The sequence below is a fragment of the Coprinopsis cinerea genome, assembly GCF_000182895.1.
Source record: "Coprinopsis cinerea okayama7#130 chromosome 4 map unlocalized cont3.4, whole genome shotgun sequence".
NCBI classification, from domain to species: Eukaryota; Fungi; Basidiomycota; class Agaricomycetes; order Agaricales; family Psathyrellaceae; genus Coprinopsis; species Coprinopsis cinerea.
Window position 1 is genome coordinate 2346701 of NW_003307541.1, and position 26864 is coordinate 2373564.

General features: G+C 51.6%; 11 protein-coding genes across 11 annotated transcripts; 5 read left to right on the forward strand and 6 right to left on the reverse strand.

Annotated features, from left to right (window-relative positions):
* Window positions 1–3563, forward strand: CC1G_07077 (hypothetical protein; the record flags this gene model as incomplete). Its single annotated transcript, XM_001836378.2, has 15 exons — window positions 1–300; window positions 357–573; window positions 630–919; window positions 972–1045; window positions 1095–1326; window positions 1384–1524; window positions 1585–1990; window positions 2048–2118; window positions 2166–2231; window positions 2282–2402; window positions 2452–2663; window positions 2721–2823; window positions 2875–2907; window positions 2957–3094; window positions 3147–3563. The coding sequence occupies 15 exons, from the start codon at window positions 1–3 to the stop codon at window positions 3260–3262; spliced, it is 2520 nt and encodes an 839-aa protein (XP_001836430.2). The 3' UTR covers window positions 3263–3563.
* A 108-nt stretch (window positions 3564–3671) lies between these two features.
* CC1G_07078 (other/BUB protein kinase) lies at window positions 3672–7532 on the reverse strand (the record flags this gene model as incomplete). The annotated part of the gene is made up of 5 exons (XM_001836379.2): window positions 7098–7532; window positions 6313–7031; window positions 6214–6258; window positions 6097–6158; window positions 3672–6044 (listed from the first exon to the last, which is right to left on the reverse strand). The coding sequence occupies exons 1-5, from the start codon at window positions 7475–7477 to the stop codon at window positions 3672–3674; spliced, it is 3579 nt and encodes a 1192-aa protein (XP_001836431.1). The 5' UTR covers window positions 7478–7532.
* A 514-nt stretch (window positions 7533–8046) lies between these two features.
* On the reverse strand, window positions 8047–10692 carry CC1G_07079 (hypothetical protein; the record flags this gene model as incomplete). The annotated part of the gene is made up of 2 exons (XM_001836380.2): window positions 8047–8498; window positions 8553–10692. 2 exons carry the CDS (start codon window positions 10690–10692, stop codon window positions 8047–8049), a joined length of 2592 nt encoding a protein of 863 aa, XP_001836432.2.
* A 633-nt stretch (window positions 10693–11325) lies between these two features.
* Window positions 11326–12232, forward strand: CC1G_07080 (hypothetical protein; the record flags this gene model as incomplete). The annotated part of the gene is made up of 1 exon (XM_001836381.2): window positions 11326–12232. The coding sequence occupies one exon, from the start codon at window positions 11326–11328 to the stop codon at window positions 12088–12090; it is 765 nt and encodes a 254-aa protein (XP_001836433.1). The 3' UTR covers window positions 12091–12232.
* Window positions 12233–12449: 217 nt separating this feature from the next.
* CC1G_14432 (chitin deacetylase) lies at window positions 12450–14189 on the reverse strand (the record flags this gene model as incomplete). The annotated part of the gene is made up of 6 exons (XM_002911389.1): window positions 14030–14189; window positions 13737–13964; window positions 13537–13674; window positions 13050–13467; window positions 12905–12993; window positions 12450–12847 (listed from the first exon to the last, which is right to left on the reverse strand). Exons 1-6 carry the CDS (start codon window positions 14145–14147, stop codon window positions 12450–12452), a joined length of 1389 nt encoding a protein of 462 aa, XP_002911435.1. The 5' UTR covers window positions 14148–14189.
* Window positions 14190–14521: 332 nt separating this feature from the next.
* On the reverse strand, window positions 14522–14749 carry CC1G_14433 (hypothetical protein; the record flags this gene model as incomplete). The annotated part of the gene is made up of 1 exon (XM_002911390.1): window positions 14522–14749. One exon carries the CDS (start codon window positions 14747–14749, stop codon window positions 14522–14524), a length of 228 nt encoding a protein of 75 aa, XP_002911436.1.
* A 620-nt stretch (window positions 14750–15369) lies between these two features.
* CC1G_07082 (hypothetical protein) lies at window positions 15370–16425 on the reverse strand (the record flags this gene model as incomplete). Its single annotated transcript, XM_001836383.1, has 3 exons — window positions 15370–16066; window positions 16120–16199; window positions 16264–16425. 3 exons carry the CDS (start codon window positions 16423–16425, stop codon window positions 15370–15372), a joined length of 939 nt encoding a protein of 312 aa, XP_001836435.1.
* A 215-nt stretch (window positions 16426–16640) lies between these two features.
* CC1G_14434 (hypothetical protein) lies at window positions 16641–18840 on the forward strand (the record flags this gene model as incomplete). The annotated part of the gene is made up of 5 exons (XM_002911391.1): window positions 16641–17210; window positions 17262–17630; window positions 17678–17800; window positions 17856–18671; window positions 18724–18840. The coding sequence occupies 5 exons, from the start codon at window positions 16641–16643 to the stop codon at window positions 18838–18840; spliced, it is 1995 nt and encodes a 664-aa protein (XP_002911437.1).
* Window positions 18841–19372: 532 nt separating this feature from the next.
* Window positions 19373–22207, forward strand: CC1G_14435 (alpha amylase; the record flags this gene model as incomplete). The annotated part of the gene is made up of 20 exons (XM_002911392.1): window positions 19373–19498; window positions 19554–19688; window positions 19762–19791; window positions 19869–19982; window positions 20068–20163; window positions 20230–20268; window positions 20327–20363; window positions 20422–20546; window positions 20602–20664; window positions 20724–20792; window positions 20852–20900; window positions 20958–20976; window positions 21033–21075; window positions 21129–21271; window positions 21336–21339; window positions 21401–21427; window positions 21516–21577; window positions 21668–21871; window positions 21964–22006; window positions 22076–22207. 20 exons carry the CDS (start codon window positions 19373–19375, stop codon window positions 22205–22207), a joined length of 1560 nt encoding a protein of 519 aa, XP_002911438.1.
* Window positions 22208–22346: 139 nt separating this feature from the next.
* On the reverse strand, window positions 22347–24805 carry CC1G_07084 (hexose transporter; the record flags this gene model as incomplete). Its single annotated transcript, XM_001836385.1, has 13 exons — window positions 22347–22763; window positions 22818–22939; window positions 22991–23056; window positions 23120–23223; window positions 23477–23734; window positions 23792–23895; window positions 23951–24013; window positions 24076–24146; window positions 24203–24344; window positions 24398–24435; window positions 24494–24553; window positions 24600–24680; window positions 24733–24805. 13 exons carry the CDS (start codon window positions 24803–24805, stop codon window positions 22347–22349), a joined length of 1599 nt encoding a protein of 532 aa, XP_001836437.1.
* A 306-nt stretch (window positions 24806–25111) lies between these two features.
* CC1G_14436 (hypothetical protein) lies at window positions 25112–25857 on the forward strand (the record flags this gene model as incomplete). The annotated part of the gene is made up of 2 exons (XM_002911393.1): window positions 25112–25434; window positions 25845–25857. 2 exons carry the CDS (start codon window positions 25112–25114, stop codon window positions 25855–25857), a joined length of 336 nt encoding a protein of 111 aa, XP_002911439.1.
* Window positions 25858–26864: the final 1007 nt, after the last annotated feature.

Genomic DNA, 26864 nt, shown 5'->3' on the forward strand with positions numbered 1-26864 from the left:
ATGGCCTCGACACCTAGACACAACAAACAAGGCAGGAAGGGTGGCCAGGAGCCTGTTCGGTATGTCCTCAATATCGTCGTCTGCGATGCCAAAGCTCAGATTGCTCGTCGACCTAGCCGTGCTCCTGCCTGGACAGGTGCCAGAGCTTCACCCACTTTCTCACCCTCAAACACACCCAGACCCCAGAGCACACAGTCCCCAAGCTCTTCTGCCAACTTCCCCTCTCTTGGCCAGGCCAATGGTGGTATTCGTTCCGATCCGCCTCGTGACCGTGTTCTCCAGTCTTTGGCTGGCTTGACGGTACGACCGTGTCTGACTTTGCCGTGCTGCCAGAGTCTTGACGCTTTTATACACAGGGTATGACAGTAACGCTCTTAACAAAGACAGGCCAGCGATACGAAGGCACCGTTTCCTCCACATCCAACGAAGGCGATACCACCGGCGTCACTCTCAAGGATGTCAAGGAAATCTCAAATCCCGGTGCACCACTCAAGGATTCCTTGTTCATTGCATCCACCAACATCGATTCCTTTACTCCAGGTGCCGCTGATGTCAAGCCCCCCAACGGTGATTGTAGGTCTTATCCCAACAACTCTCGTCGACTTATGCTTATCGAGGGCGACTCCTAGCTTTCAGGACTGACACCGAAATCAGTGGCAAGAAGGCTCCAGCTCGTGAGCGTGAACTTAAAGCTTGGGCTGATGACGATACCCCTGGATTGCCTCCTGTTAACGACGACGATACCTTTGGCCCAAATGCTTCGGCTGGCAACTGGGATCAGTTTAGCGCCAATGAAAAGCTGTTTGGCGTCAAGGCGAGTTTCGACGAGAATGTTTACACCACCAAGCTCGATCGCAACGCCCCCGACTTCAAGGAGCGGGAACGCAAGGCTATGCGGATAGCCAACGAGATTATGGGAGTACGTAGCTGTCGACTCGGTTGCATTGGCCTCGGATTGACAAGGGTAACAGTCTGCCGCCAATAACCCTCACATCGCTGAAGAGCGCGGCCTCATCGATGACAGTGGTATCAACGAAGAAGACAAGTAAGTAGAAACTTACTTTCATTGGTATTGGTTGCTCAAGTAGCTTTAGGTACGGTGCTGTTGTTCGCGGTGCCAACGCATACATCCCGCCTGCGCGTCGTGCACAAGTGCAGCAAACCGCTGCCGCCCCGGGCCCTCCTGGCCCTGCCCCTGCCCAAGCCCCCGCGAAGGCGCCCGAGATTCCCAAGGTGTCAGTCAACGGGCCTGACGGGAATGCTGTTGCGCCTGCCAAAGCCGCTTCCCCCGCGCCCGGCAACGCCACCACAAACAATGCTAACAAGGTCTGCTTGCGTCGCCTTCAATTTTGACTTTGCTTTCCTTTTCTGACCTTAATACAGCCTCCCGCAGACCCTTTGCCCGCCTTCCGCGATTTCGTCACGAACGAGAAACAGCGTCTCAACCAGAAGAGACAGGCCCTTGTCAAGAACGAAATGGACAAGCGTATGGCTGAATTGGTCAAGTTTAGTCAAAGCTTCAAGGTGCGTGCTCGCGTTCTAGCGATCAATTCATTGTATTTACGTTATATCCGCCTCGCGTAGCTTAACAAACCCATTCCGGATGACCTTGTGCCTATTCTCGCCAAGGACGAAGAGAAGCAGAAGGCGATTCGCGAGAAGGCCAACCGGGATGCAGCTTCTGCACAGGCGAGGGCCATCGGAGCCTCAACTCCCACTACCGCTTCTCGAGGAGTTTTGGCGGGCAACAAAATTAATGCCAAACCCGCCGTCGTTCCTTCTGTTAAACCTCTTCCCGGTAACCTGAGCCAAACTACATCGTCGTCTGCTGTTCCCAAGGCCGCTGGCACCACTGCCTCCTCATCTTCGCCCGCTGTCAAGTCTTCTGAGGCCACTCCCACAACCACCAAGAAGATCAGCATGGTCATTCAGCCCATCCCTCCTTTCAAAGGCCCCAAGAAGGCTACGGCGGCCACTCCCTCGACAAACGGTGCGACCAACAAACCCACGACACCGGGACAAAATAGGCTCAGATCTAATTCCCCAGGCTCGACCCCTCTCTCTCCTGCTACTGCTGCCAACCGGCTAAACGTCAACGCGCCTTCGTTCAGAGTAAAGGTACGCTCGTCCATCATGACCGCCAACTCGAATTCATCGCGTTCCAGGGTTCCGTATCTCCCAGTCTCAGTTCTGCCTCTGCCTCTGCATCTCCCAAGCCTAAATCTGAATCTGTACGTTGACAGCACTACATTGCAACGGTCACTGACATTTTGGTTCCAAGGCCCCCGCTACGCCAAACCCATTCTTTGGTAACCGCCCCATCAAGAAAAACATTCCCGTTAACGTCAAGGACGACTTCAACCCCTTCAAGCACAACAAGGTCGCCGACGCGTCTCAAGTTGGTACGTACCTCCAGCCACAGCCGTTAACGTGCGCTAACCCGTGCTCAAGCTGCTGTGTGGCCATACAGTGGCAAGCGCTACATGGCAATGTATCCTCCTCAACATCCTCCTTCGCAGCATCCTCCCCACATGAATGCCCCGCCCGTCCCCTCGCCCATGCCCCCTCCCTCCTACGAGGAAGACTCTGCCGCTCAAGCTGCTGCGGCCGCCTCCGCACGTGGTTATGTCTACGCTTATCCTCCTTACGCCTATCCCGGCCAGGTTAGCACACTTCGTTTCGATACGTGATTGGCGCCCAGCTAAACCCTGCTCTTCTAGCCTATGATGCCCGGTATGCCCCCTCCAGGACCCCCTGGCGCATTCATGCCTGGTCCCTATATGCAACCCATGCCCTACCCGCCCGGTATGCCTCCCCCAAATGGTTCGCCTATATTCCACCAATGCCTTCTTTTCCAAACTAATCCTTCAGTAGCTATGTATTCGCCTGGAATGGCGCAGATGCCCCGTATGTGCCCCATCTAAAGAGTCCTCTCCCTGTCTCATTCATACTTTAGCCCATCAAGCTTATATGCCACCGCCCCCTGGCGCTTATCCTCCTCCTCCTCCGCCTAACGGTGCAGGCCCTCGCCCTTCGATGCCCCCCACGCCCATTCCCACCCATGCCCACCCCTACTACCACCAAAGCCCTCAGAGTAAGCGTGTGCTTTGCATTAAGTACTTGGTATCAATTAACCCATCTTTCAGTGCAACACGCCGTCCCGTATCCCATGATGATGCCACCCCCTCCTGCCGTGCCGGGCCCACATCCATATGACGGCCAAGCGCCTCCTCCACCTGTGCAAATGGGTGGACACGCATGATCTATGACTGGCTTTCACCTCTGACTTCTTACTGGCCCGCATTGGTGTAGCGATATTGTTGGAAGGGGTTTCTTTAGGTAGTTTTTGTAGCTTTTTATGTCTCACCACACCGTGCTTCGTCTCGACACACAACACACCACCGCTTTACGCTTTCTGTGCCAAACCTTTGGTGTCGAGTTTCGGCCCGCCCTACACCTCATGTCTTGTCGGTTCAGTTTCGCATCTACCCATTCTTTTGTTGTACTACCTTCGCTGTTGTACGATACCTCGCATGTTCGAATGTGATCTGGATTGACAGGCGAGTGCCGCAGCTGAGCAAATGAAGGAATAATAAAACGGTCGATATAAAGCACTATATCCTGAATACAGTAAGCAAGCCGGAATCATTGGTTAAGCGTCTATAGAGTCCTCATCGGTAACACGACATTTCCACCTTCTTCAGCAATCCTTTCAAAGTATTGCTCGTCCTATTGCAATTAGCCTGCAACCACGCCTCCATATCTACCCTGACACCCGCCAACTCCTTTGGAAGTGGCAGCTCCCCACCCGGTCTAATTAGAGTCGGGTTCAACAAAATGTCAAACAACCGATTCCAAAGGTCCGCCTGCCAATACCGTTTCAACGGTGTCCCAATCTTGTAGCGCGTCTCCCCATGTTGGCCCTGGACCTGCACGACTGCGCTGGAGGTGATATACTTCCCAAACAGCATGCAGTAAATAATTCCGGCCAAACCAAAGTAGTCCGTTTGGTACGTCCATGGCCTGCCCTCTCGGATCTCGAAACAATCTCGTTCGTCCGTCGGCCATTCTGCGATGAACTGTTGATCCGCTGGGAAGAGCCTGGTGTCGATAGTTCGACCGAAGTCGATCACCTTGAGACCCTTGTATTGCCAGCCCCCTTCTCCCGACGGCTGATACAATGAAGACCACGCTGCTGCTCCTCCAGGTACATCCTCCAGTCGCAACAAACAGTTGTCGATCTTGAGATCTCCGTGGATGAACCCGGCGCTGTGCATTCCTTCAACCAAACGTAGTAGTTCGATAGTGAAGAAGATAACGAGGAGTTCGTCGAGGCAGGCTCCTGCTTGAGAAATACCGGCTGAAGCGGCGTTGTTGACGATGTCAAGAAGCATGCCCTGGGTGCAGAGATCGAGGATGAGGAAGCTCTCATCTCCATAGGCATAAAGTCCGTGCGGAAGAACCAGAGATCTCCGTAGGTTCGCTGGAAGTGCCGAGTGGAGGCGGCGTAGTGCGTGGTATTCCCAAAGATTGCGAGGCTTGACCACCTTGATGGCCACCATGGATGCGTTCTCTTCGTCGTCGTCAAAGTCGTCAAAATCGTCATCGTCGTCGTCATCATCATCATCCCCTGTCCTCATTCCAAGATCCCGAGCCTTGTACACGGATCCAAAGCCTCCTTCACCCAGCTTTTCGGACAACATAAACCGATTGTTTTCCAGAGTAAGTGGGAAGAGGTCGGTCACAGTCGTACTATTCTTCCTGCCCCCTTTCTTGAAGAACTTTTGAAGCTGGTCCAGTTTCTGAGATGAATATTCACGGAGGTCGTAGAAATGGGAATCTGTTTGGACACGAGATAAGAGGGTGGACATGATGGGAGGATCGAATGGGTTGCAGGGATTTGGTGGCCGGAATTTCGAATTGAGAGTGAGAGTGTCGACGAGACTGAGTGCACCTGTCCGTTCTTCTAGTTGCAGTCCACCCTGGTCTTCACCATAGGCCTCTTCGTCCTCCCCTTCGTCGCGCCCTTGCATCAACTCTTCGCTCGTGTCATCCTGAAGTTCAGCTTCCAGTCGCCTGGCATCCCGAGCGGCAACCAACTCGTCTCGCAAGAATGGTGCATGTTTGCTCTTTGGTGAGCCCTCCCCATCTTGAGGTCGACCATATCGGTCACTTGGCGTTGTGCCTCCGCGTGTGCTCGTCGTAAATTCGCATGTCCGTTCCGCTATGGGCGTCATGACACTGAATTGCCCGAAGCGCCCACCGAGAGGAGCTTCATGATGGTACGAGGACCCTTCGTCGTATCCCTCTTGGATGTGTTCGGGCGCGAGAGGTGCCTGGTATTGCTCGATATGCTCCTCGTCATAGCTGTATTCCTCTTCCTGCGCATATACCTCCTCCTCCTCGTAAGCTTGTTGATGCTCCTCCTCATATGCTTCGTGTTCGGGTTCCGGCTCGGGCTCAGGCTTGAAGGCAGTGGATTGAGCAGGAGTCTTGTCAGCGAAGGGTGTGAAGGCTCGATTGGTGGAGGATCCAAAGGGGGTGAAAGCAGGTTCAGGTTTGGGATCGACAAAGGGGGTGAAAACGGCAGGGGTGGGGGTTTTGGGAGTGAAGGGGTTGGCTCTTCCTAGGGCATTCTCGTCGTTGGTGCCGGGTAGGCTGAAGACTTTGAACGGAGTCTTCGCGTTCTCATCCACGAATGGCGTGAACGCTGGGCTTTTGGAATCCGCTCCAATATCATGAGACTTGGCCCGCTCATGGGTGTGCATAGCCTTGGGTTTGGGGACGGGTTTGCCATGATCATCGGTGAAAACGTCGCGAAGAGGCGCCAATGGAACGTCTGTTTGTGGAGGGTTAAATACTTTGCTAAAGACGGGCTTGTCCGCAGATTCTTCAGAGAGTGTTGATAGCGGCTTGAAGGCGCTACGAGGCGCGTTCTCGTTCCGTGGTTGCGTGAGTGAAGGAGTCGTAGTATCCTTGAGACCAAAAGCGCTCCGAGGCGTGATGAATGGCGTCTTGTTCTGTTCGTCGACGAAGACATTGAGCTTGAGGGTGAACATCAGACAGGAAGGCTAAACTCTTGAATTGGATGCATACCTTCGAAGGAGCTGGCGTTGTCATCTTGCTCTGAGCATTCTCATCGACAAATGGCCGGAAGGCTAATTACCCCAGATTAGCTTGGAAGTACATCAAGGAACAGATGATAGCACTTACACAAACTGGGCGTCTTCGCATTCTCGTCAACGAAGGGTCGGAAGGCTAGTTCTCAGATCAGCTCAAGCTCGCATTGAACAGCAGTAGGTAAATGCTTACACAAACTCGGCGTCTTCGCGTTCTCATTCTCATTGGAGAAGGTCGGTTTGGGGATGACCATGGGAGTAGCAGGTTCGATTTTCTTCAATGGCGCATGCTTACTTCCTGGCGTAAACTTGTGGGTCTTCTCCGGGGAGTTGTACATGCCAAACACATCCGCCAATGCCTCTTTGGTATTGATCGTGACAGTCGGCTCAGCACCACCAAGCATACTCCTCCTCCGCATGCCCATAGTCCTGGTCGATTTCATATTATCGTCGTTGAAGTCGACGGGAGTGGTAGATGAAGATGATGCTGCCAGCGATGCGTAGTAGGGAAGTTCGGATGGTGGTGGAGGACCCCATTTCTTGCCCAAGAGACCCATAGATCGCGCTCGGGCTTCTTGTATACTGTATTCCACTCCATCGTCTGTCCACAGTAGCCCCATGTTAAACTTTAACTTCTCTGGTCGTTTTCCCGGAGGCGTTGGGGCGAGCATAAGAGCATATCGAGAGGCAGCAGTCGAGTTGAAGGAAACGAGATTTGCAGAGGTTGTTGAAGGTGCCGAAGCAATCGAGGCGAGAGATGCTGACCGGCTCCCAGAGGGTATCGACCTGTTACTTTGTGCAGCTGCCTGACTTGCCCTGGCCTGGAACTCTTTATATCTCGTCTTGAGACGTTCCAGGGGCCTAACCTGCTTCTCGATTCCCTGCAGATAGATCTTCTCTGCCTCACTCCGTCTACAAATGCCATCCAGAGAACCTAAGTCACAATTCACGCTTACAAAAGAAGACGGATATACGTACCTTCCTTCCCTCTCCAACAGATTTGCATAGTCCTCGTATAGAGCACTATACGTTGTTCCAATCTCCTTCTCCACCAAAAATGCATAAATCTTCGCTGCCTGGGACCTCTCCAGCTGCCTCGCATACAAAGCCCACATCTTCAAATACCTCAGATCGTTCTTGTACATCGGGTCGTCCTTGAATTGGTTCGTCGCATCTTTCAACAGCTCCAGCAAGCCGCTGCTTCTGTCCTTCTCCCCATAATGCTTCACGGTCCATTGCACAAATTGGTTGTAGGTTGCCAGTGGATCGTCGTCTTCGGTCAGTGCTTTAGCGAGCTTTTTACGATATTTCTCGCGATATCGTTCGCGGTCTGCTGCGCTTAGGGTTGAGGAGGACATGGCTGGCGCATCAAGCTTGAAGTTGGCGGGCGTTGGGTCCTTGAGGCTGAACGAGGTTCGGGGCAAGCATCGCTTTGGTTGTGTTTGACCATGGCTCGAACGAACGCGACGCGATACTCGGTCATGTGATCGAGAGCCAGATACAAATTCAAATTGAAAGAATCCTAAGCCATCAAGAACGAACCACTCCAGGACCCCCCAATACCTCGATAAAGGCCCGATACAGGTTCCCGGTCTCCCGTCCGGAGCAAAAATCTCGAATTTGGAGTTCCTGTCCGGGCGTTTATCAGGCCTCGCGCCTCAGAAACCGCAAAAAATGTCCGGGTGCGGCGCTCGTTTCGCAAATTGGCGTTTTTTTTTCCGCCGTTGAGGCCAAAAATGCCAATTTTGTCCGGGATTTCACTGGCCTTGCGGCCTCAAAATTCCCTTTTCTGTCCGGATTTGACCTCCAGCCTGTCCCCAAAACCTGAAAATCCTGTCCGGAATCCGCTCGGACCTTCGTCGAGATTTTGGGGGGTCCTACCACTCCAGATCTGGGTCATCTCAAAAACAGCGTGAATTGAAGTAAATTAGGATGAGGGTGTATTAACTATAGGTGCTAAAACATATGAAGGCTCATTCGCCTGATCTTTCTCTTGGTAATGCTGCAAGACATGATTCAAAGCCCCCTGCTCAATCGTCGTTTCCCATAACTGCAATTTGACTTTCTTCAGCTCTGCTTCCAATTGCGCCTTTCTCTCCTTCACTCTCCTTACTACCTCCTCCTTTTGCGCTGGTATATTCGACTTTGTCGCTTTTGAAGTTTCCGAACTCGTGGCGCTGCAGGTTGGCGCTGCTTTCGGCGGTGGTGGTGCTGATGGAGACAGGCTGGGGGAATGCGAGGAAGGAGGCGCCACAGGTTCCGTCTCTTGCAAAAGGGCTGAGGTGCTAGCTGTAGTCGTCTCCACCGCAGCGGTCGTCTCGCCAGCACCCTGCCCATTCACCATCAACCCGGCCAAAGGATCCCAATCTTCCAGAGAAACTTCCAGTTATAATCAGAAATGCATTCTTTAAAAAGCCAACGACCACGACCTACCAGCACTGGAGTCGTCACTGTGAGCTGAAACTTGAGTCGCCGTACCAACTAAATGCTCCGTCTTTTGAGCATGAACGTTGCCGAAAACATCCGCAATAGGATCCCAATGCATTGAAGTCCCGTCGCCTAGTGTTGATGACGTTGAAGGGGCGAGGGAAGGTGAAGCAGAAGGGACAATCGGATTCCCATTCAAGTTGCTACCGTCGCCAATGCTGGTGCCAACAAATTGGTCCAGAGAGAAATCCATCCCAAACAAATCAGGAGCGACAGGTATATCACTGAACCCCGGTGGGGCTCCAATGGGCTGAGTCAGAGTGGCGCCCGACGATGATGATTCCATAGGCGACACGTTGCTGAAAGCAGAGAACAGCATTCCATCCAACTCGCTGCCAAAGTTTCCTTGACCAGTCCCAAGATTGGGAGTCGGAGGTGAAGTCGAGGAAGGAGAGTAGAACGACTGTTGATCGGAGATCGTGTCCATCGTTGACGGTTGGTTTTGACTTGTATCCTGTTGGAATATCCGCATCCAGCTTTCCAGCGAATCATCGGCCGTATTCGCAGTGGACCCTGCATTTCCACCATCGGCGGCCAATTGGGTTGATGCAGGAGTCGGGTTGAAAGTCTGGGTCATGGCGAACAGGGAGGAGAGGAACTGATCCAAAGACTCTGCTTCTTGAGAGGAATGCTCGGGAACTGGGGTTGACGCTTTCGAAGAAGGGGCCGGCGAGGACGCTGCAGTAGATGGAGGGACAGGAGCCGCGGAAGGTGGGACCGAGGAAGGTACAGATGAAGAGGACGGAGTTCCTTGTCGAGACGTCGTCGCAGAACCGGAAGCGGACCCTTGAATGTTCAGGCCATATGTCGCAGTAATGGGCTTATAGTACTTGTTGATCCTTGGCTCGTCCTCGAATCGCGCAGCAGCCCCAACGTTTACTGTCAGGTGCTTGGGATCGTCGAAGCATTTGTAGTAACCATTCTTCCTGTACTCTTCGTCGCTAGTCTGGTTGGATTGCCCGGACTTCTTAGTTGGGATCCCTTTAGTCTTGAGGTATTTCTGTACGGCAGCTTTCCTCGTAGCAACTTTGATCAAATCGACCAACTGAACAATCAATTGCTTTCCCCTCTCCGACTTCCATCTCCGTTGGTACTCTTCCGGGCCTTCGCCTTGATGGAAAGGATAAGGGACGTCCCAATCGGCGGCACCAGCGGGTACATGACTGAGCTTCCGCTTCTTTGTCGGGTTTCCTGTTGTCGGAGGTGTCCCAACGACATACGAGCCCCCTTGCCTCAGCCTTTCCGACAAGTCCTGCAGCTGCGCACCCGACCACCTAGGACCTGAAGCAGACGTCGACGACATGTGTGCATCTGAACCCGTCCCAAGCTCCATCAACCCCTTCAGAATAAGCACGATATCCTTCTCCTTCACCAGCACCGCTAGAATCTCCTTTTTCGTCGGTATGGGGATTTCCGATGGATTGATAGTTTCCTTCAGCACAGGCGTAGTGATTTGTATTGGTTTGGCCCTGGGCTTGGGTCGAGACTTTGGTCGTTGTCTGGACGACTCCGCTTCATCTTCGATAACGATTGGATTAGTGGATGTCTGTCCCCGTAGCTTGAGTTGAGATGGGTTGACTCCGCCAACCAACCCCGCGACTCCGAGCAATGCGGACTGGCTTCGAAGGAAATTGGGAGGAAGAGGAGCAGAGGGATCCGGCAGGGGGATCTGAACTTCCGGGCGTGGAGTGGTCTCTTTCGAGACAGTCCTCGTTTTCCGCTTCCTGGGCCGACTGGCAGGTGCAGACGCCAACGGTTCCTTCTCCTTACTCTTCCTTCCCTGGGAGGCCGGTTTATCGGTGGGTTGCGCGGGCGTGGGTGTGGTCGATGTTGTTATCGATGTCGAAGCTGGCACCGGAGTGTAGGAAGCCAAGACAGGGGCTAATGGATTGACGAATAATTCAGAACTAGGTTGGGAACCAGGAAGTGCAATGGTCCCCACGTTTTTTGTCACGATGGATACGGAGGATCCACTTCCATGTTGCGTCGTCGAGATGCTTCTTCCGGGTAGTGCGAGGCCTGGCGACGGTGACCTACCTGGAGAAGGAGGCGGCGAGCCGAAGAGTGAATCTTCATCGTCGCTCATCGAAAAACTCTGAAAACTAGAATGGATGGGTGAATAGGGTGATTTGGGCATTGGAAAAGGTGATAGAAACCTGAAGACAGAGAGAAACCCTGATTTCAAGCTGTATGCATCCCAATGGTGTAACGGCGAGTTGTAAACAGAGTGGCTTGAGCTGAATCAGATTTGCTCAAATCTGACTCTCGGCACCGATCTTTGGCGAGTCCAAAAGCTATGTTCGTCGATGGTCAGCGCTCCTCATTGTGCACATAAGCGGTTCATAGGTACTCACAGCTGTGTCCAGTGCTGAAAATGACGCAGCCGACGCGTTTTGTTCGTGACCGTTGGAGGAAAAGAAAAGAGGGGACGCTTCCTGCCGCCTCGCTGATGGAATGAAAATGGTACAAACAAAAGTAAATAACGCGATCAGGGCGGCTATTTTTAACTCTTCCCTCGAGACAAAAAATCTCCGGTTTGAGGTTTCTGGATGAGGTTAGAGCACCGGATAAATAGCCTATACCTAACCGAATTCCCTTTGTATTCCGAGCATTCTGTTGTTCCTCATGGGAGCTGTGATTTCCATCATCCATAAGATGAGTCAGTATGGGAAAAGACATATATACAAGATATCTCGGATTGTAAAGAGATACAGACGAAATGGCCTTCGTGAACAACTACAAAGCACCCACCATTGAACCCATCGTCAGCATCCCAGAGGGCGAATACGATGTCAACTTTTGCGCTCCTCTTCCGCCATCAGGGTCACTCGAGTCCGACAAAGTCAGACTTGTCCCTTTCATCCCTTCCCTTCACGCCGCCGCATTCCACAAAGCCTACTCTCAGCACAGCGACGAAATCGAGAAATACCTACCAATCTCATGGAAATCCCTCCCCGAACTGCTTACCGGGTTCGAGTATATGATCCGTCGGGACCCATCCTCGATCGTATTCGCCATCATCGACAGGACGAAACCTAATGACGGAGGCAACGTCGAAGAGAGCATTGCAGGCATTATTGGATACTTGAACACCTCGACGAGAAATCTCAGTACGGAGATTGGTCCTGTCGTCGTTTTACCCTCTTGGCAGAGGACGTTCGTTTCCAGCCATGCAATCGGGTTGATGCTCAACTATGCCTTGAATCTGCCGAGCGAGGGAGGTTTGGGATATCGACGGGTAGCATGGACCGCTAATCCATTCAACAACGCAAGTGTTCGTGCGGCTGAACGGATGGGCTTCAAAATCGAAGGGATTCAAAGATGGACTTGGGTGTTACCCCTAGGCAGGGATGGCGGTAAACCACCGGTTGACGGGAAAAGAGGAGCTGGACAGGGGCGCGACAGCACCGTTCTGTCCGTGTGCTGGGACGACTGGGAGAACGGGACTAGGGAACAGGTAGCCAGGATGATGAATCGCCAATAGACCTCTATTAATACACATCTGCCCGCCACTTGACTGCTCCACATCTCTCTAACTCTAATACGTGGAGGTCTAAGTTATTATACTGATTAACGAATAGAAAGAGCTATATTGTTATTAGCGTAACGACAGCAAAACACAAACGAGAGTCTTTTTCAAAGAACGAGTGGCAGGCCAGGAACAAAACAAAGGTATTGGCGCATTAGCATTGGTATGGTAAATGTGAGATGCTACGATTCGTAGATGGGTGAGTATATTCGGTAAGTATATATCGAGAGCGTCCATCCCCTGATCCACCGCGCAGGATATAAATGGTCCTTCTTCACGTCATGAAAAACGAACAGGCATGAGGATAGTCATACTCAGAAGCCGAGCATCGAGAGCAAGCCGACGGCGAATCCAGCACCGCCAGCAGCCAAAGCACCGGCAACACCGGCAGTCAGACCAGTAGCAGCAGACCTGCCAGGGCTGCTCTTGCCGAGTTGAGCCTTGAAGGGGTTGGTCGAGTTGTCGTTGGTCTCGATGTAAGCATTAGCGTTAGGCATGTTGACGCAGGTGATGACGGGCTCAATGGTGAACTGAGGTTGATGAGCAAGACCGTCGGGCAAGATGTAACCAGTAGCAACATCAATAGCTTGCTGGAAGAGATCGTGCTGGAGGACAATGAATCCCTTGTCCAAAGTAGTGACACTTTGCAAGATGTTCTGCCAGTTGTGCAAGACCTTTTCAACAGTCGCAGTGCCGCCGTTGATATCGAAATCTAAATGTGCGATGCAAAGTTAAACCTAATTTTGGAACCAACACGACGTATCCTCACCTTCAGTGTTGAAGACAAGGTTGTCCGGAGTACGAGTCCACATAACGGGGGTAAGACCCATAGCATGGGAGATGGCACGGACACGGTTGCTGTCATTGATGGTTAACAACGAATACAGACTCGTTGAGATGGGAAAAAAACTCACTCGATATCACCGAAAGGAGGACGCATGTGGCTGGGAGTAACACCGAGGACATCCCTGATGACCTTCTTAGTCCAGCCGAGCTCAGCAATGATCTCCTCGTTGGTGAGGGTGGTCAAAGCCTTGTGACTCCAGGTGTGAACGGCGATCTGGTGGCCACCAGTGTACTGAGTTTGAAGAGTATGGGGGAAGGAAACGACACGGGATCCGACAACGAAGAAGGTTGCCTTGAGGTTAACTTCATCCAAGTATTGAAGGAGGTTGGGAGTGTAGAAACCAGGTCCGTCGTCGAAAGTAAGGCCCCAGTGATTCTTCTCCGTACACTCAGAGATATCATCAACAGTGGTGCATCCACCGCATGTCCACCAGCAGCGAGAGGCGTCGTTGGTGAACGGAAGGTTGGCGGGGTCTTGGCATCCGGCTGTGGTAGACATGAAATTGTTGAAAATCAGTTTCCGCATCAAGGATATTGTTTATGACGTGGACATACCACCCTTGGCAGTTGGCTCGTAGCCGGGAATTTCGATACCAGAGTTCTTGACTTCGTCAATCCATTGCTGAACCTCTGGGGAGTCGACGGGAGGGATGGCGTCGAGGTCAGGGTATTGTCGGGGGTCCCAGGCGGAAACTATAGAACGATACCCGGCGGTCAATGTCAACTCTAACACGCTCCTAAGTTAGGGAACATACTATCTGGAAGCTCGGGGGCACCCTGGACTGCGGTGGGGACTGCACCAGGAACAGCGGTAGATTCGAGGGGCATGGTGGCACGGGTGGCGACGCCTGCGGTGATAGACTCGAGAGGAACGGCAGTGGGGTTGGTAGCCCTGAGGGAGAATGACCAGGAATCTGTGGCGGGTTCAGAGCCTACAGGCCTGCTGGTGCCAGACGGTGCGCCGCTGCTGTCAGAACCCGAGGCTGTTTCGAACAAACCAAAATTTAATCATGAGAGAAGACGATAAAGTGGTGTGGAAATTACTGACGGGTGGGGAGGTCCTGACGAGCATGGAGCATGTGAGCATCACGACGAGCGTGCTCGCCATGGACGTCGGCGGCGAGGGCAGAGAGGGAAAGGAGGGCAACGACGCCGACGGACTTCATAATGAGCGTAGCACTTGACGGGGAAACTGTGAAGAAGAAGAAAGACGCGGGACAGTTGCTTTTCCCACTCGCTCCTCTTTTTCATTTTTGTGCAGCATGGAAACACGATCATCCATCAATGCCAAGTCTATGATGCCAAGATCATCCTGCCCAGTCCAAAAATAACAAAAATCATCGCAGACAACTCGAATAATCTCTCGGTTCTCAGCGTGGCGTCGTCAATCGACTCAGGGTTTTACCAACCAGGTGTCATCCCACACGTTGTTGACAGTACATGCTTCTGGACGCGTGCAGAGGACGGCGATCTCCCCAGGCCCAAAAGTCAAAGTTTAGCTTCAATTGTGGGCGAATTTCGAAGTCATGGGCCCGTAATGTCAAAGAAAGAACCCGTCCTCAAAACTTGCTATGCACACAGTACAAGTCTGGCGTTGCTTGCCCGCACCCAAGATTTTCGGTGGGCCTTTGGAGGTCTCGGCCACAACTGCTAGGCGCTTGGAAGACTGCCGAGCAGCCCGCTTGTCACCGGCTGCGGAAGAAACAAGAGACATTACACGAGGCTGGGCTTGACTTTCTGGTGTCACTGTGTACATCTTGGTGTTCATACTACGACTCGAAACTCCACGAACACATCCACTACTCTACATTCTGCGAGTCACGGCCCACTGCTTGGCACATGAACATCCTGCAAGGTGTCCTGCCGAGCGTATCGCATCCGTGATCACAGCTTCGAAGTCGCCTTGATGTCGCGGAGCTCGCCATTCTGCGGGGTAACCTTTAGCTGAAGGTGAAGGTGAAGCTTCATCAAATGGGCCTGTAAGAGCCTGTAAGGCCGGCCGAATCCCTGAGGATCTGAGGATGTGTTATGACACTCGACTTCGCCAAGACAAAGAGGCGCCCGTGAGCGCGCAGGGGTCAGACTTGACGCGGGCCTCTCAACATGGCTGTCAACTCCGATGCAATCTGCTTTAGGTGGTGGTGAACGATATAATATGTTGTAGTCAGACGGAGCGACGGGTCGACAAGTATCGGAAAGTATCACTGAGACATCGCAGAAGAAGGATGATAAGGAAAAAAATGGCTGCGAAATAGGGCAATACTACTAGATGAGAACTCAATCAACCAATGGCTAACCGCCCGACGGAATCAATCCACTGCACCAGCGGCTAAAGACAACAAAAGCAAGAACTCACGATTGCAAAGCAAGATACACACCAAATGATCATCAATTCATGGCAAATTCGTCCGTCATAGTCCGTGTCATTCTCCTCGCCATGGCAGGCGAACCACCAACACCCATTGGCATCCCACCGGCTCCCATGCCCATACCTCCCATGCCAGGGTGTCTTCCCAATCCCTGATCCTCCATACTCATACCTCCAATCGTTCCCATCCTCATTGGCACAGGGGTAGGATTACCGCCACCATAGAAAGGTTGTTGTTGGTGCTGGACCATAGGGTTGAATTGCCCAGACCCAGGACCACCGCCTCCCATTCCCCCAGGACCACCAGCGCCCATAGCCATCGCAGGCCCTCCAGCAGGGAACCCTCCTGGCCCCAAGGGAGGCCCGCCACCGGGTACACCCCGCATGTTCATCGCAGGAGAACCAGGATACCCATTCCCAAAGTTTCCGCCTGGCTGGCCCGGGTGTCGACCATGTTGTGGATGGTCCATTCCGTGACCGTGTCCACCCATCTGTGGAGGGTAGCCCTCTCTCATGGGTGTTTGATTACGTGGGTGGCCACCATGATACGGCCCATGCGCTGGGTGGGGTGGCGGCGGGGGATGTTGTTGAGGCGGCAGGACGGGTTGAGATTGTGGTTTTGTTTGAGGACCGCGTTCGGCTTCGAGGGCTTTTCGTACTGATTCAAAGAGAGGTGTGGCATCATAGTACAAGTCTGAGCCTTCTTCTACAAGGAACCTTGACGAGAACGGATTTCAGAAATGGCACCAGAATGAGCGGCTTTGACGCACTGTTGGGTTCCAATATCCCATTGAGGACCGCGCTCAGCGCGCGCTGTTATGAGCAACGAGTTCCATTCTGAGGCACTCTCCTAAGCGTCCGTTTCAAAGAATGAACTTCCGTGGCCCACGAACAAATTATAATACCCCACTCACAATTGCTTGTACCAAATCCGGAGCGGGCTGGTTGGTATCTATCCGGATTTTCTTCTCCTTAGCTTGTTTCTTTATTTCGGCTTCTAATTTCGGACCAAGCGACTGGGCGTCATGTCTGGGGACCGATATGCGAATGTTTTTGGGCGCTTTGACGATTGCCATGGTTGAAGTAGACTGACAAGGGAGAAGTACCGTGAGCACGCGGCACGTGGTTCAATTGAGAGTCAAGTTCACGCGCCGCGGCCGCTGGGCTGAGGTTCGCTATCTTCCTTTCTCCCCGTTCTCCTCAAGCGCATTGGAAGCGGCGACGAAGCCGTATCTGTGAGTGACTTCTACTTCTTCAAATAAAGGTCCAACTAATGCCACTCTAGTCCACAATGCAATCCTCATTGTCCCGTCCACGACTGACCCATACTCCCCTCCGGTCACCCGCCCCAACCCTCGAAGCAGCGAACCAATCCCAAATCGAGGACCTCGTCCAACGCAACAAAACCCTCGAACTTCTCAATAAACGCCTCACCGAGCAACTTGAGCTCGAAGTCTCGCGCCAAAAGTCCGACCTCAAAAGGATCCAGGAGGAACAGGAGAAGCGACAACTGGAATGGAGTCAACAGGCGCAGGATATGTTGAATATTTGCAGGATCACGGAGGAGGGAGTTTACTTGGAGTTGGAGGAGGAGAGGATGAGGGTTATACAGGAGATGAAGATTGCGAGGGAAGAGAAACTGGAGAGGGTGAAGAGGGATTATAAGATTAAACTTTTTCAGATGAGAGAGGAGGAGCTGGAGATGCAAGTTCTGGAGTTGGAGGAAGAGAGGGAGGAGAGGGAAGAGGTTTGGGCTGGAAGGAAGTCCGAGTACAAGGAAGCCTTGTCAGATACAGCGGCAAAGATCAAGGCTGCCGCAGAAGAGCTAAGGGAGGCCAATGAAGAAAAGGACGCGCTGCAGGTATGTACTCTGAACCTGTATCTGTTGGTTCCTTGCTTATACGCTCATTAGGAGAGACTTGACAAGCTAACAGAGGAGCACGCGACTCTGCAAGCTTCAGTCGCAACACTCAACACCAAACTCGACCGGTACAAACTCAAGTACGACGGCGCAGTCACCAAGAGTACAGACCTCGAACGTTCCAACGATGAGCTCAAGAGGACGAACTCGGAACTCCAACGCCAACTCGACGAATGGCAAAACCTCGAGAAAAAAGAAGGAAACGAGGCGGATGCTCAGCGGAAACAACGCGTTGCAGTTGAGACGGAGCTGAAGCGACTCAGGGATCAATATGATAAGGAGAGGAAGGATTTTGAGAAGCAGATTGCAAAGTTGACTAGCAAGGTCGATAAACGGGAAGAGGAAGTTGAAGAGCTAAGGGTATGTACCGGGTTCAATCATAGCATTCACGCTAACACATATGCTAGGAGTCAGTACGGGAGAAGGAGCGCGAGTCTGAGGCCGAATTGAAGAAGCTGAGGTCTAAGAACGAAAAACTGAAGGCTGAGCTCGAGATTGAACGTGCCCGTGTTGCACCTTCCATATCTCCGGTGAGTTGTAGAGAGCCTGTTCGTTCGCCTGATGAAACTGACCGTAGCTTCTCAGAACAAGGCCTCGACGCGTCGTAGAGAGGAAGAACCTGAAGAAGAATCGCCTGAAGAGGATGAACAGCCTCCGCCCAAGAAACGAGCTGCTGCATCCAAAGCGAAGTCACAATCCTCTGCTAAACCGAAACGACGACGACAGCCTTCTGTATCAGAATCGGAAGTCGAGGCCGCTGAAGAAGAGCCGGAGCCCGAGGCACCCAAACCAAAGAAAAAGAAGAAAAGGGCAGAAGAACCAGAGGAGGTGCTGGAGGTTCCTGAAGTCGGCCAACCGCGAAGGAAGAGGGTGGTCAAGGAGTCTGAAACAGAGGTGGAGGAGCCCCCGGCAGCTGGACCTTCTAGGTCACGAAGAAAGAAGCCAGTTGCAGAGCCTGACGATGAGGAGGTACAAGAAGTCCCGGCTCCCTCCAAGTCTAAAAAGAAAAAGGCTGCCAAGGAAGTGGAGGAAGAAATGGAGGAAGCAGAACAACCTGTGGAAGACGCGGAGGAGGCTGAAATTGACACTGGCAAGAAACCCAAGGCTCGAGCTCCAGCCTCAAAAAGCAAACCCCCTTCTAAAGCGGCAGGAAAGCGCAGAACTGCTGATGATGACGGGGGCGAACAATCCGAAGAACTCGAAGCCAAGGCGACGAAAAAGCGCAAGGCTCCGGCAAAGCCTCCTTCAAAGGCTACGAAACCACCTTCTCCTGTGCCGGAAGCACCGGAAGATGAGTCGAGGGAGGAAGAGGTGGTTCCCAAGAAGAAGCGCAAGATCAATCTCTTTGCCAATACGAAACCACAGGGTCCCTCGATTTTCAACTTTGGACTTCCACCCACGGTACGTCTCCTTACGATTCGATTCCATTGGTGTGTTCTGATTCGCAGTGCAGACTGATTCGAATGGATTGGACATCCCGTCGGTATTATCACCAATCAAGGATTCAGATCCTGTTCCTGCGCGACGATTGGGTCCTAGTATGCTTGGAAAGCTTTTCGGCGGCTCATAGGCGCTCTAGTAACGTTCCCATCTTCATTTCGATACCCATCTTGGCGATATCTTATCTCTTTCCTAATGGTAAAGTATCTGGAAACAAGTCTATTCAGAACGAGGTACATGAAAGAGCTCGTACAAGAAATCGAAGAATGTCGCCACATCATGAAACTCCTCTCGACGTGAACATGAGCGTGATCAGAGCGATTAAAGAGGCTTTTGGGTCTATCCACCATGACTATCATAACGATGCGCCCTCTTCAGGCATCTTCGAACCAGCAAAACGCCGACTCAGCCCAAGGAGCGCATGGTGGACTCGGAAAAGAAACATCAACGCGCGTTCTTGGCTTTTCAATTGCGACGGAAAGTTCCGCGTTTGATTTCCCACGGTCAGACCTTTGCCGTCGGTGATGGGGAACGAGCTGGCTGCCATCGCCGTCACCGTCGATGATCCACGAGGGTAACCAACGAAGCTCATATGCAATGAATGATTGTTCCGAGCTACCACATTCACACTCAACCGACTGCCTGAACTACGTGGAACTGTGATGCCTCTGAGCTTCAGGAACTGGGTGCTTCATCGTTTCGGGTCTGCCAGCAAGAAAGCCAATACTGCCCTTGCACGAATGAATTTACGACCTAATGAAGGCGACAATGCCACGAACCCGCTCATGGTGTGTGTCATTCCCGGCGACATGTCTTGTGTGAATGATTTTCAACTGGAATTAGATTCAGTTTTTCACTTGGGACACGCTCCATGAGAGTATGAGCTGGTGGCAACATCTCGAGCAAGAGATCCCGCGACTGGCTGAACAGGGATTCACGCAGATATGGTTGCCGCCTCCCAATAAGGCTGCTGAGCTGGTGTGTGATCTCTCTCTTCAATCACCGTGTTTCTGTGGACTTTTCTGATAATTCGTTATCTCTTTAATTATAGGAAGGGCGTGGTTATGACGCGTATGACCTGGTATGGCTTCAGCAACCTTTATTTGCTGTTACAACATCATCCCTTATGCGATTCTATGTTAGTGGGACCTGGGAGAGTTCATGCACAAGGGAACTACCAAAACACGTTGGGGCACACGCGACGAACTTCTCTCGGCTTGCAAATTAGCAAAGGAACACGGGATCGATATCCTGATTGATGCAGTTCTCAACGTACGTGAAGGACTTTCTTCTTATGTCTTTCCTTCCTTATTCATTTCTTTCGTGACTCCGTGTGCTGACCTCTTTGACTCCACAGCACAAATTGGGCGCTGATAGATACGAAACGTTTCATGCTGTCCCATGTCAGCCTGACAACAGGCTGAGAGATGCTGGGCCTGAGCAGGAGATTCAGGTAAGATCTCGGAGCGTTTCCAGGGACAGCCAGAGGCAACCCTAACCCCGATTATTTGCCTCGCAGGGATGGACAGGTTTTGACTATCCAAGTAGAGGAGACAAGGTATGAATCCCGTCAATCACCTTTGAAGTATTTGCGACATATCGACGCGTCGTTTCAGTACAGCAGTTTCCGGTGGACCAAGGAGCACTTTACAGGTAATGTGCTGTCGTCTTCTTGAGTGCGCGGGTAGCTTAATAACAGAATGCATGATAGGCGTGGACTGGGACCACAAGACTAGGACCAAAGGCATATACCGGATTACAGGTCCGGGCCATAAAGGCTGGTCGAAACACGTCGATACTGAACTTGGAAATTATGATTTCCTCCTTGGGATCGACGTCAGTTCATCTCCCTCTCCGTATAAAGTGGAGCATCGGCTGATAAGCTGGACAGATTGATCATCGACATCCGGACGTCCAAGAGGACCTTTTAAAGTGGGGAAGTTGGGTTTTAGAAGTAGGTTTTTTTCAAAAGCTTTGCATCCGCTGCATTCCCTTAATGACGCTGTGTTACAGACGACGGGTGCGGGAGGTTTTCGTTTGGATGCTATTAAGCATATAGATAGGAACTTCCTGCTGCACTGGGTATGATTAAATCAGTTTTTTCATTCACAAGCATAACACTGTTCACACTTCTTTCCCAGATTCAAACGGTGAAAGAACGCTCCGGAAACCCAAGGCTTTTCTTCGTCTGTGGGTACACTCGTCAACGGTTATAGAAGGACGTTTTTCACATATCGCTATCGACAGCGGAATATTGGTCCGGAAAGTAGGTGATCATGAGGGAATTCAATCACTGATGAAGCGTACTGAATTGTTTCAAAGTATCAACAACATTCTCCCTTATATCCGCCATTTCCAAGGCGAGGTGAACCTACAACGACTCGCTTTGTGGACACCAGTGTGCTAACTAGGTTCCAGACTGCCTTCTTCGATGTACCTCTTCACATGAACCTACATCACGCCAGCCTGGAAAGAGAGAAATACGACCTTCGACGCATCCTAAACGACACTGTGGTACAAACGATCCCCGGCGGTGCCGTCACCTTCGTTGACAATCATGAGTACGCTTGTCCACTTTATCAAAAACCTGACCTTTTATATCTAATCCCCTCGTCTTCTCCGTAGCACAGTGAGTCCAGAGTCGCATACTCTATCCCATAACCTTGGCAAGCCGATTTGCCTCCGTCTAGGTTATCGGACAGAGCCTACAGAGCTGGGTGAGTGCCTTGGAGATCCCACATGGTTAACTCCCCGCTCTTACCCAATCTGTCCATCCGCCTCCTCGCTCGTGCCCCTTTTCCACAGGTCCACGACAACTTCAAAGTACAGGCCTACGCGCTGATATTACTCCGAACATTAGGCTATCCGTGCGTCTTCGTCTCTTACTCGAACGCCACAGGAAAAAGCACTTGCACGAAAATGACTCACCTGTTCTTTGCCCTGTCACTCTTTTACAGATGTGTGTTTTATGGGGATTATTACCCTAACAGGGAATGCTACAACGAGGATGTGGCCAGGGGCATTCGGTTGCTGGTTGAAGCTCGGAGAAAATATGCCTACGGTCCTAGTGTGGATTATTTCGCCGACAGGAACTGTATCGGCTTTGTCCGTAAAGGAGATCGCGCCCACTTTGGCTGTGCCGTCGTACTCAGTAACAAGGAGTGAGTTAATCGTATACGTTTCTAGGGCGCACGGCCTTCCCTGTCATCCGAGGAATCTCACACGACTGAATGTATTCCCTTTCGTTCGACAGGTCTCCGACATTTGTCCATGAAATCCGAATGAATGTGGGGGCAGTAAGTGCTGCTTGTATCAGTGATGAAACCGCTCACTAACTATAAATGTTTCTATTGACCTGTTATTAGGTTGAAGCTGGTAAAGTCTATCGGAACATGATGCTAGACGACGGGAAGAGAGTCGAAATTGATGCTAATGGCTGGGGTACCTTCTCATGCTCAGGCAACTCTGTCTGCGTCTGGGTGCGATCCGACGGCTGATGCTTCAAAATCAATCAATCCTTGCTATTTGCTACAATGCCTAATGCATGGTATTACAGAAAAGAAATGTTTCCCTGCTTGAAAACTACACTACCGTGACATACATAATAATACTACAAGGGTCCAAAAGAAGGAGTGGTTACAGTGCGACGAAAGGCCTATCCTTTTCATTCCGTGTCATCGATCCTGTGCTATCTGACCGCCTTTTGGAGTCCAGCTCAAATATCTGAGCGGATTCTCCCGTGCTGGGCCTGTAGCTGTGTTTTCTTCGAAAGGGCATTGGTTGTTCGAAGTCGCGGCGAATCCTTGAGCGCTCTGAGGTTTTTGCAGCTGTACCGGCGGTCATTATGAGGTCGTAGGACTGCTCATCTCCGTCGAACATGGCGGCTGTTTCTTCGAGCGTTCGGCCTCTTGTTTCGACTATGAATGCGAGGACGAAAGCGAGTTCGATAATTAGCCAACCGCAGTACACGAGGTAGTACCACCAGCCGATAGCATTGAGGGCAATTGGGTTGATGAAGAGGTTGAAGGCGATTGTTGCCATGATGGTGATATTCTAGAAATCCCGCTCAGCAACGGAAACCGGCGAGAATGTTGGCATGCAACTCACCATGAAAGCGAACCCTTTTGCACGGATTCTAAAGGGAAGGATTTCCAAACTATAAGAAACGAGTAAAGGAGTGTAGGCGAGATCGTAGAAGAAGTAGTATAAGAATATCAGTGGTATTGTGGCTGGTTCATGCTGTCAGCGAAGAAGACCTGAGTACGAGTACTTGGACATACCTTTGGCGGCATTGACGAGGTCTTTCTCCGTAAAGAGTGCCACAGTGATTGTCCAAGCTCCAAAGGCTTCCACGGAAATGTCAGTACTACAGCCCGGGCGGCGACTTCGGAATTGACAAAAAAACTCACCGACTAGCATGCCAGCGTTGGAGATAATGAAAAGTGTACGTCGACCGCACCAATCGATGAGCATCGCGGCACCGAGGGCGATGAAGAAATTGAACACCTGGGAGCTAATGTGAGAAGGAAAAGAGGGAACAGAATGTTAAGAACGAACTTGGAGAGCTCCGTTAACAATTGCCTGACCATAGGAAGATTAGCTTCAAGTGGGAAGGATGGGGACAGGAATAGGAACTTGCCTGCGTTCTTGCATCCGAAACTCCGACACCGTCCAGGATTATCGCGATGTAATATGACACCAGACCGTTACCGCTAAAGTTATCCTTCAATATTTATTTCCGAAGATAACAGCAAGTGCAAACCAACCTCCATTGCGAGAACACGCCTATCCCGAGGATCAGTCGCATACGCCGCCTGTTTCCTGGGGTCTGGAAAAGTGACAGGTAGGACGTTGTCTTGTTGATCTTCTCTTCCAGGCGCAAGGCGTGACGAATCTGGGCCATTTCGAAGACGACAAGAGGGTCGCGTTCATCTCCCCCGTTGGCATGATATTTGGCGAGGATTTGGGCGGCTCTAGATTCTCGTCCTTTCGAGACCAACCAACGTGGACTTTCAGGAATAAACCTGCCGGAGTCAAAATGGTCAGCTGACGACAAGTGAGAACGATCAGGGCAAACTCACCACATCGCGAGGACTTGGACGACGGGGAACAGGGCTTGCATAATACTAGGGATCCGCCAGGACCATTGGCTTTCCTCCGCATGCTCGAATGCACCAAAGCACACCTGAATTAATCTTCCATCAGTATCCCTACATCTCAGAACCTGGACAGGAACGTACCCATGCGGACAGAATACTGCCAAAATACCAACAAGAATTATACAAGGCAGTGACTTTTCCGCGCTAACGACAATGAGAGATAAGTTTTCCGTTTTATGCCCGTAGATAGGAGATTTGACACAGACGTGTGTTGGATATGCCAGCTCGATCAATAGCAACGGGGCGGCGTTTGTGCAAAACGAGAGACCGAAACCAACTAAGGGAATTGGTCAGGTTTGGCCAACAAAGTGGGGATGATGAACTTGGACATACTGATCACTCGTGAGGCAATGAACATCCCGATGCTGGTCGACGTTGCCTGAATGGCCACCCCTGCAAGCATGATAATGCTACCTCCGAACAGTGCTGCACGACGACCGAACCAGTCGGAGATGAAAGGAGAGAGCGGAAGGCCCTGGTGCACGTAAGTGACTGCGCCCGGGAGTAAACGGTCGAAGTTCAACTTACGAATAAGTTGCCAAGGAACTGTGAAGACCCGACAATGCCTGCATTCGAAACGAGGATTCAGATCCCCGAGCGCGATACATTTCAAGTTCTACTGACCCAATAGCACACCCTTGGGATCGTTGAAGTACTCAGTCCATGCCGGTAAGATTTGCAGACCTGGGGACCATGAGTATGCGACGTGAGCCAGGAAAACCCAACTCACCGTTGACCAAAGATGAATCCAAGCCATTCACCACGGACGTCAAGAGGGGGATAATGAGCGCGATGTTCAAAAATAATAACCCTAGAATCACTGTTAACATCGGTAAGATAGAGGAAAAACGGGCTGTACTCACCTCTATTCCTCCACCAGTTACCATTATCAATGAGATCGGCAATGGATAGCTCAGGTAGGTCACGGCTGGCCATGGTGCGCCTTCATCAACTAGGGGGCGCGCGAGTTGGACGGACGGCGAGGAGAGGGGGACTGGAAGAAGCTCAGGAAACCACGTTGCAAGCCCCGCATTTAAAATACCGGGAGATTATAAGAGGGAAGAGAAGTGCTGCCCCGCTCCTAAAACGGTCACACCATCTCGATTCTCTGCAGGAACCGTTTAGAGTAACCGAGTTACAAATGGAGATCAGTGGCATGATTAAGTTATGGCACATAACAACATTACCCGTGGGTGCTCCTGAGCTGTTTCCAGTCTGATATGTACAGATATCGACGGTGCCATGTCGTTTGAGAGCAGACCTCTCCTCATCACCGCTGCCAGATCCCCGACAGGACGTGTTAATTACATCGAGAACTTTCTGAAAACCCTCCAGATACCTCGTCAGCTAGCTTTGTGTCGAACGGTAGCTGTGTGGGGGATACGAAGGAGAACAGTGTACAGGGCGTTGGAGCGCATCGGGCTTTCTTCGCAATATGGGGTTACGACCGAGAAAAGGCCACGGACACTTGAGCAAAACGTCCACAGTATTCCCCAAGGACCACATGGTAGAGATCCTGTGATGGTACCGCTCGAACAGCAACTTCCCAAGGCTTCCCACCAAACGTAGGGTCCGGGGGATTCCAGAGGCTCCTTCAGTCCGTAAGAAATACGGAATGTTTTTGGCCACATTATGTAGTGCCTGGCCGGCGGCCGACGTGCAAGCGCCCGTCAAAACTACCTTCTACTTGATACTGTCAGTCAGCCGAAGATGACTGGGAAGATATCATTCTGCAAGGAGAGACCAAAAGAGAGCGCTAGGATCCCATGGTCAAGCCCCCAAGAACCGTCCAGGAAGGATTTTTGTAGAGTGGCAGATAGCTGGTCCGATATAGATTTCTTCGACGAGGTTTGTGGCCGTTTGATGGAGAGGATATGAAAAACGACTTGAGCCGGATACAGAACCAGTCGTTCGCCAGTTGCCGGAGTAATATTTGATGGGACAAACAGACGCCAACGACTGACCCCACACTCAGCCTGCGCGGTTGAATATCGGTTCGAAAGGCGTCCACTACTGCTGTTACAGGCACACAAAAAGGTGAAAAGCCCTTCAACTCGTCTTGGATTTTTTGTCGGTGAGAAGATAATTCAACTTTCTACCCCAAATTCCGCTTTCCTCTGCAGGATCAACACGCCTTCCCGCGCTGTTCCCGCCCCCGGAATGGATCTTCCCATGCGCTATCTGACCCACCTGGCCAGACTACCCCGGCATCGTCTGGAGGCCCAATAATTGAAAAGCATTTCCTCTCTATGATGCGCCACTTCCTGCCGTAGGTCGAGCCGATAAGATATGTGAGATCGCTGACCTGGGCGACGCATGCGCATTCCTTGCTCATGTGATAGTTCCCGTTCATCCAGCCGTCGCTCGAGTTCTCATCAGCTCTCACCTCTTTCACCCTCCTGAAAACATTGGTTGGCTTCTTCTGGACCTCCTGTCAACCTCCCTCGGCTGACTACTTCCTGGGCGGCCCTTTCCTCTCGGGATCGAGATAATTTTGGTCGAAGGAGACTTTATCTCTTGACTTCTTACCTTGCATCAAGCGTCACCGTTACGTCGAAGTCTTTATCAGAAAAAAGACTAGGTGGAGTCCACCTCAACTCTCCATCACCCTCTTGCCTTTTCGTGAACTCGAATAACGGCACAGCGCTGGCTCTCTGCGATCACCCTGAGAGTCAAGACGCTCCATCGGCCATTCCCGCTCTTCCGAAAGTGTCACTACTGTCCTGAAGCCCTGTTTCATTGACTAATAAAGGGAACCTCAAACGCGAACCTTGTTTCTTGACTTGGAGAATGGACAGATATGCCTCCTGAAGATTCTCGAGACGCAGTGTGGATGACAGCTACCGACTGTCCTGGATCTGGGTGATAAGCAACACAGTCCTCTACTGGTACACTGAATAATCACTCTTTCATACATCCCACAGCCCCCCGCGAACCAGACCCATCCCGAGTCGCAACTGAGTCGCAGAAAGGAATACTAGGGAATACTTTACCC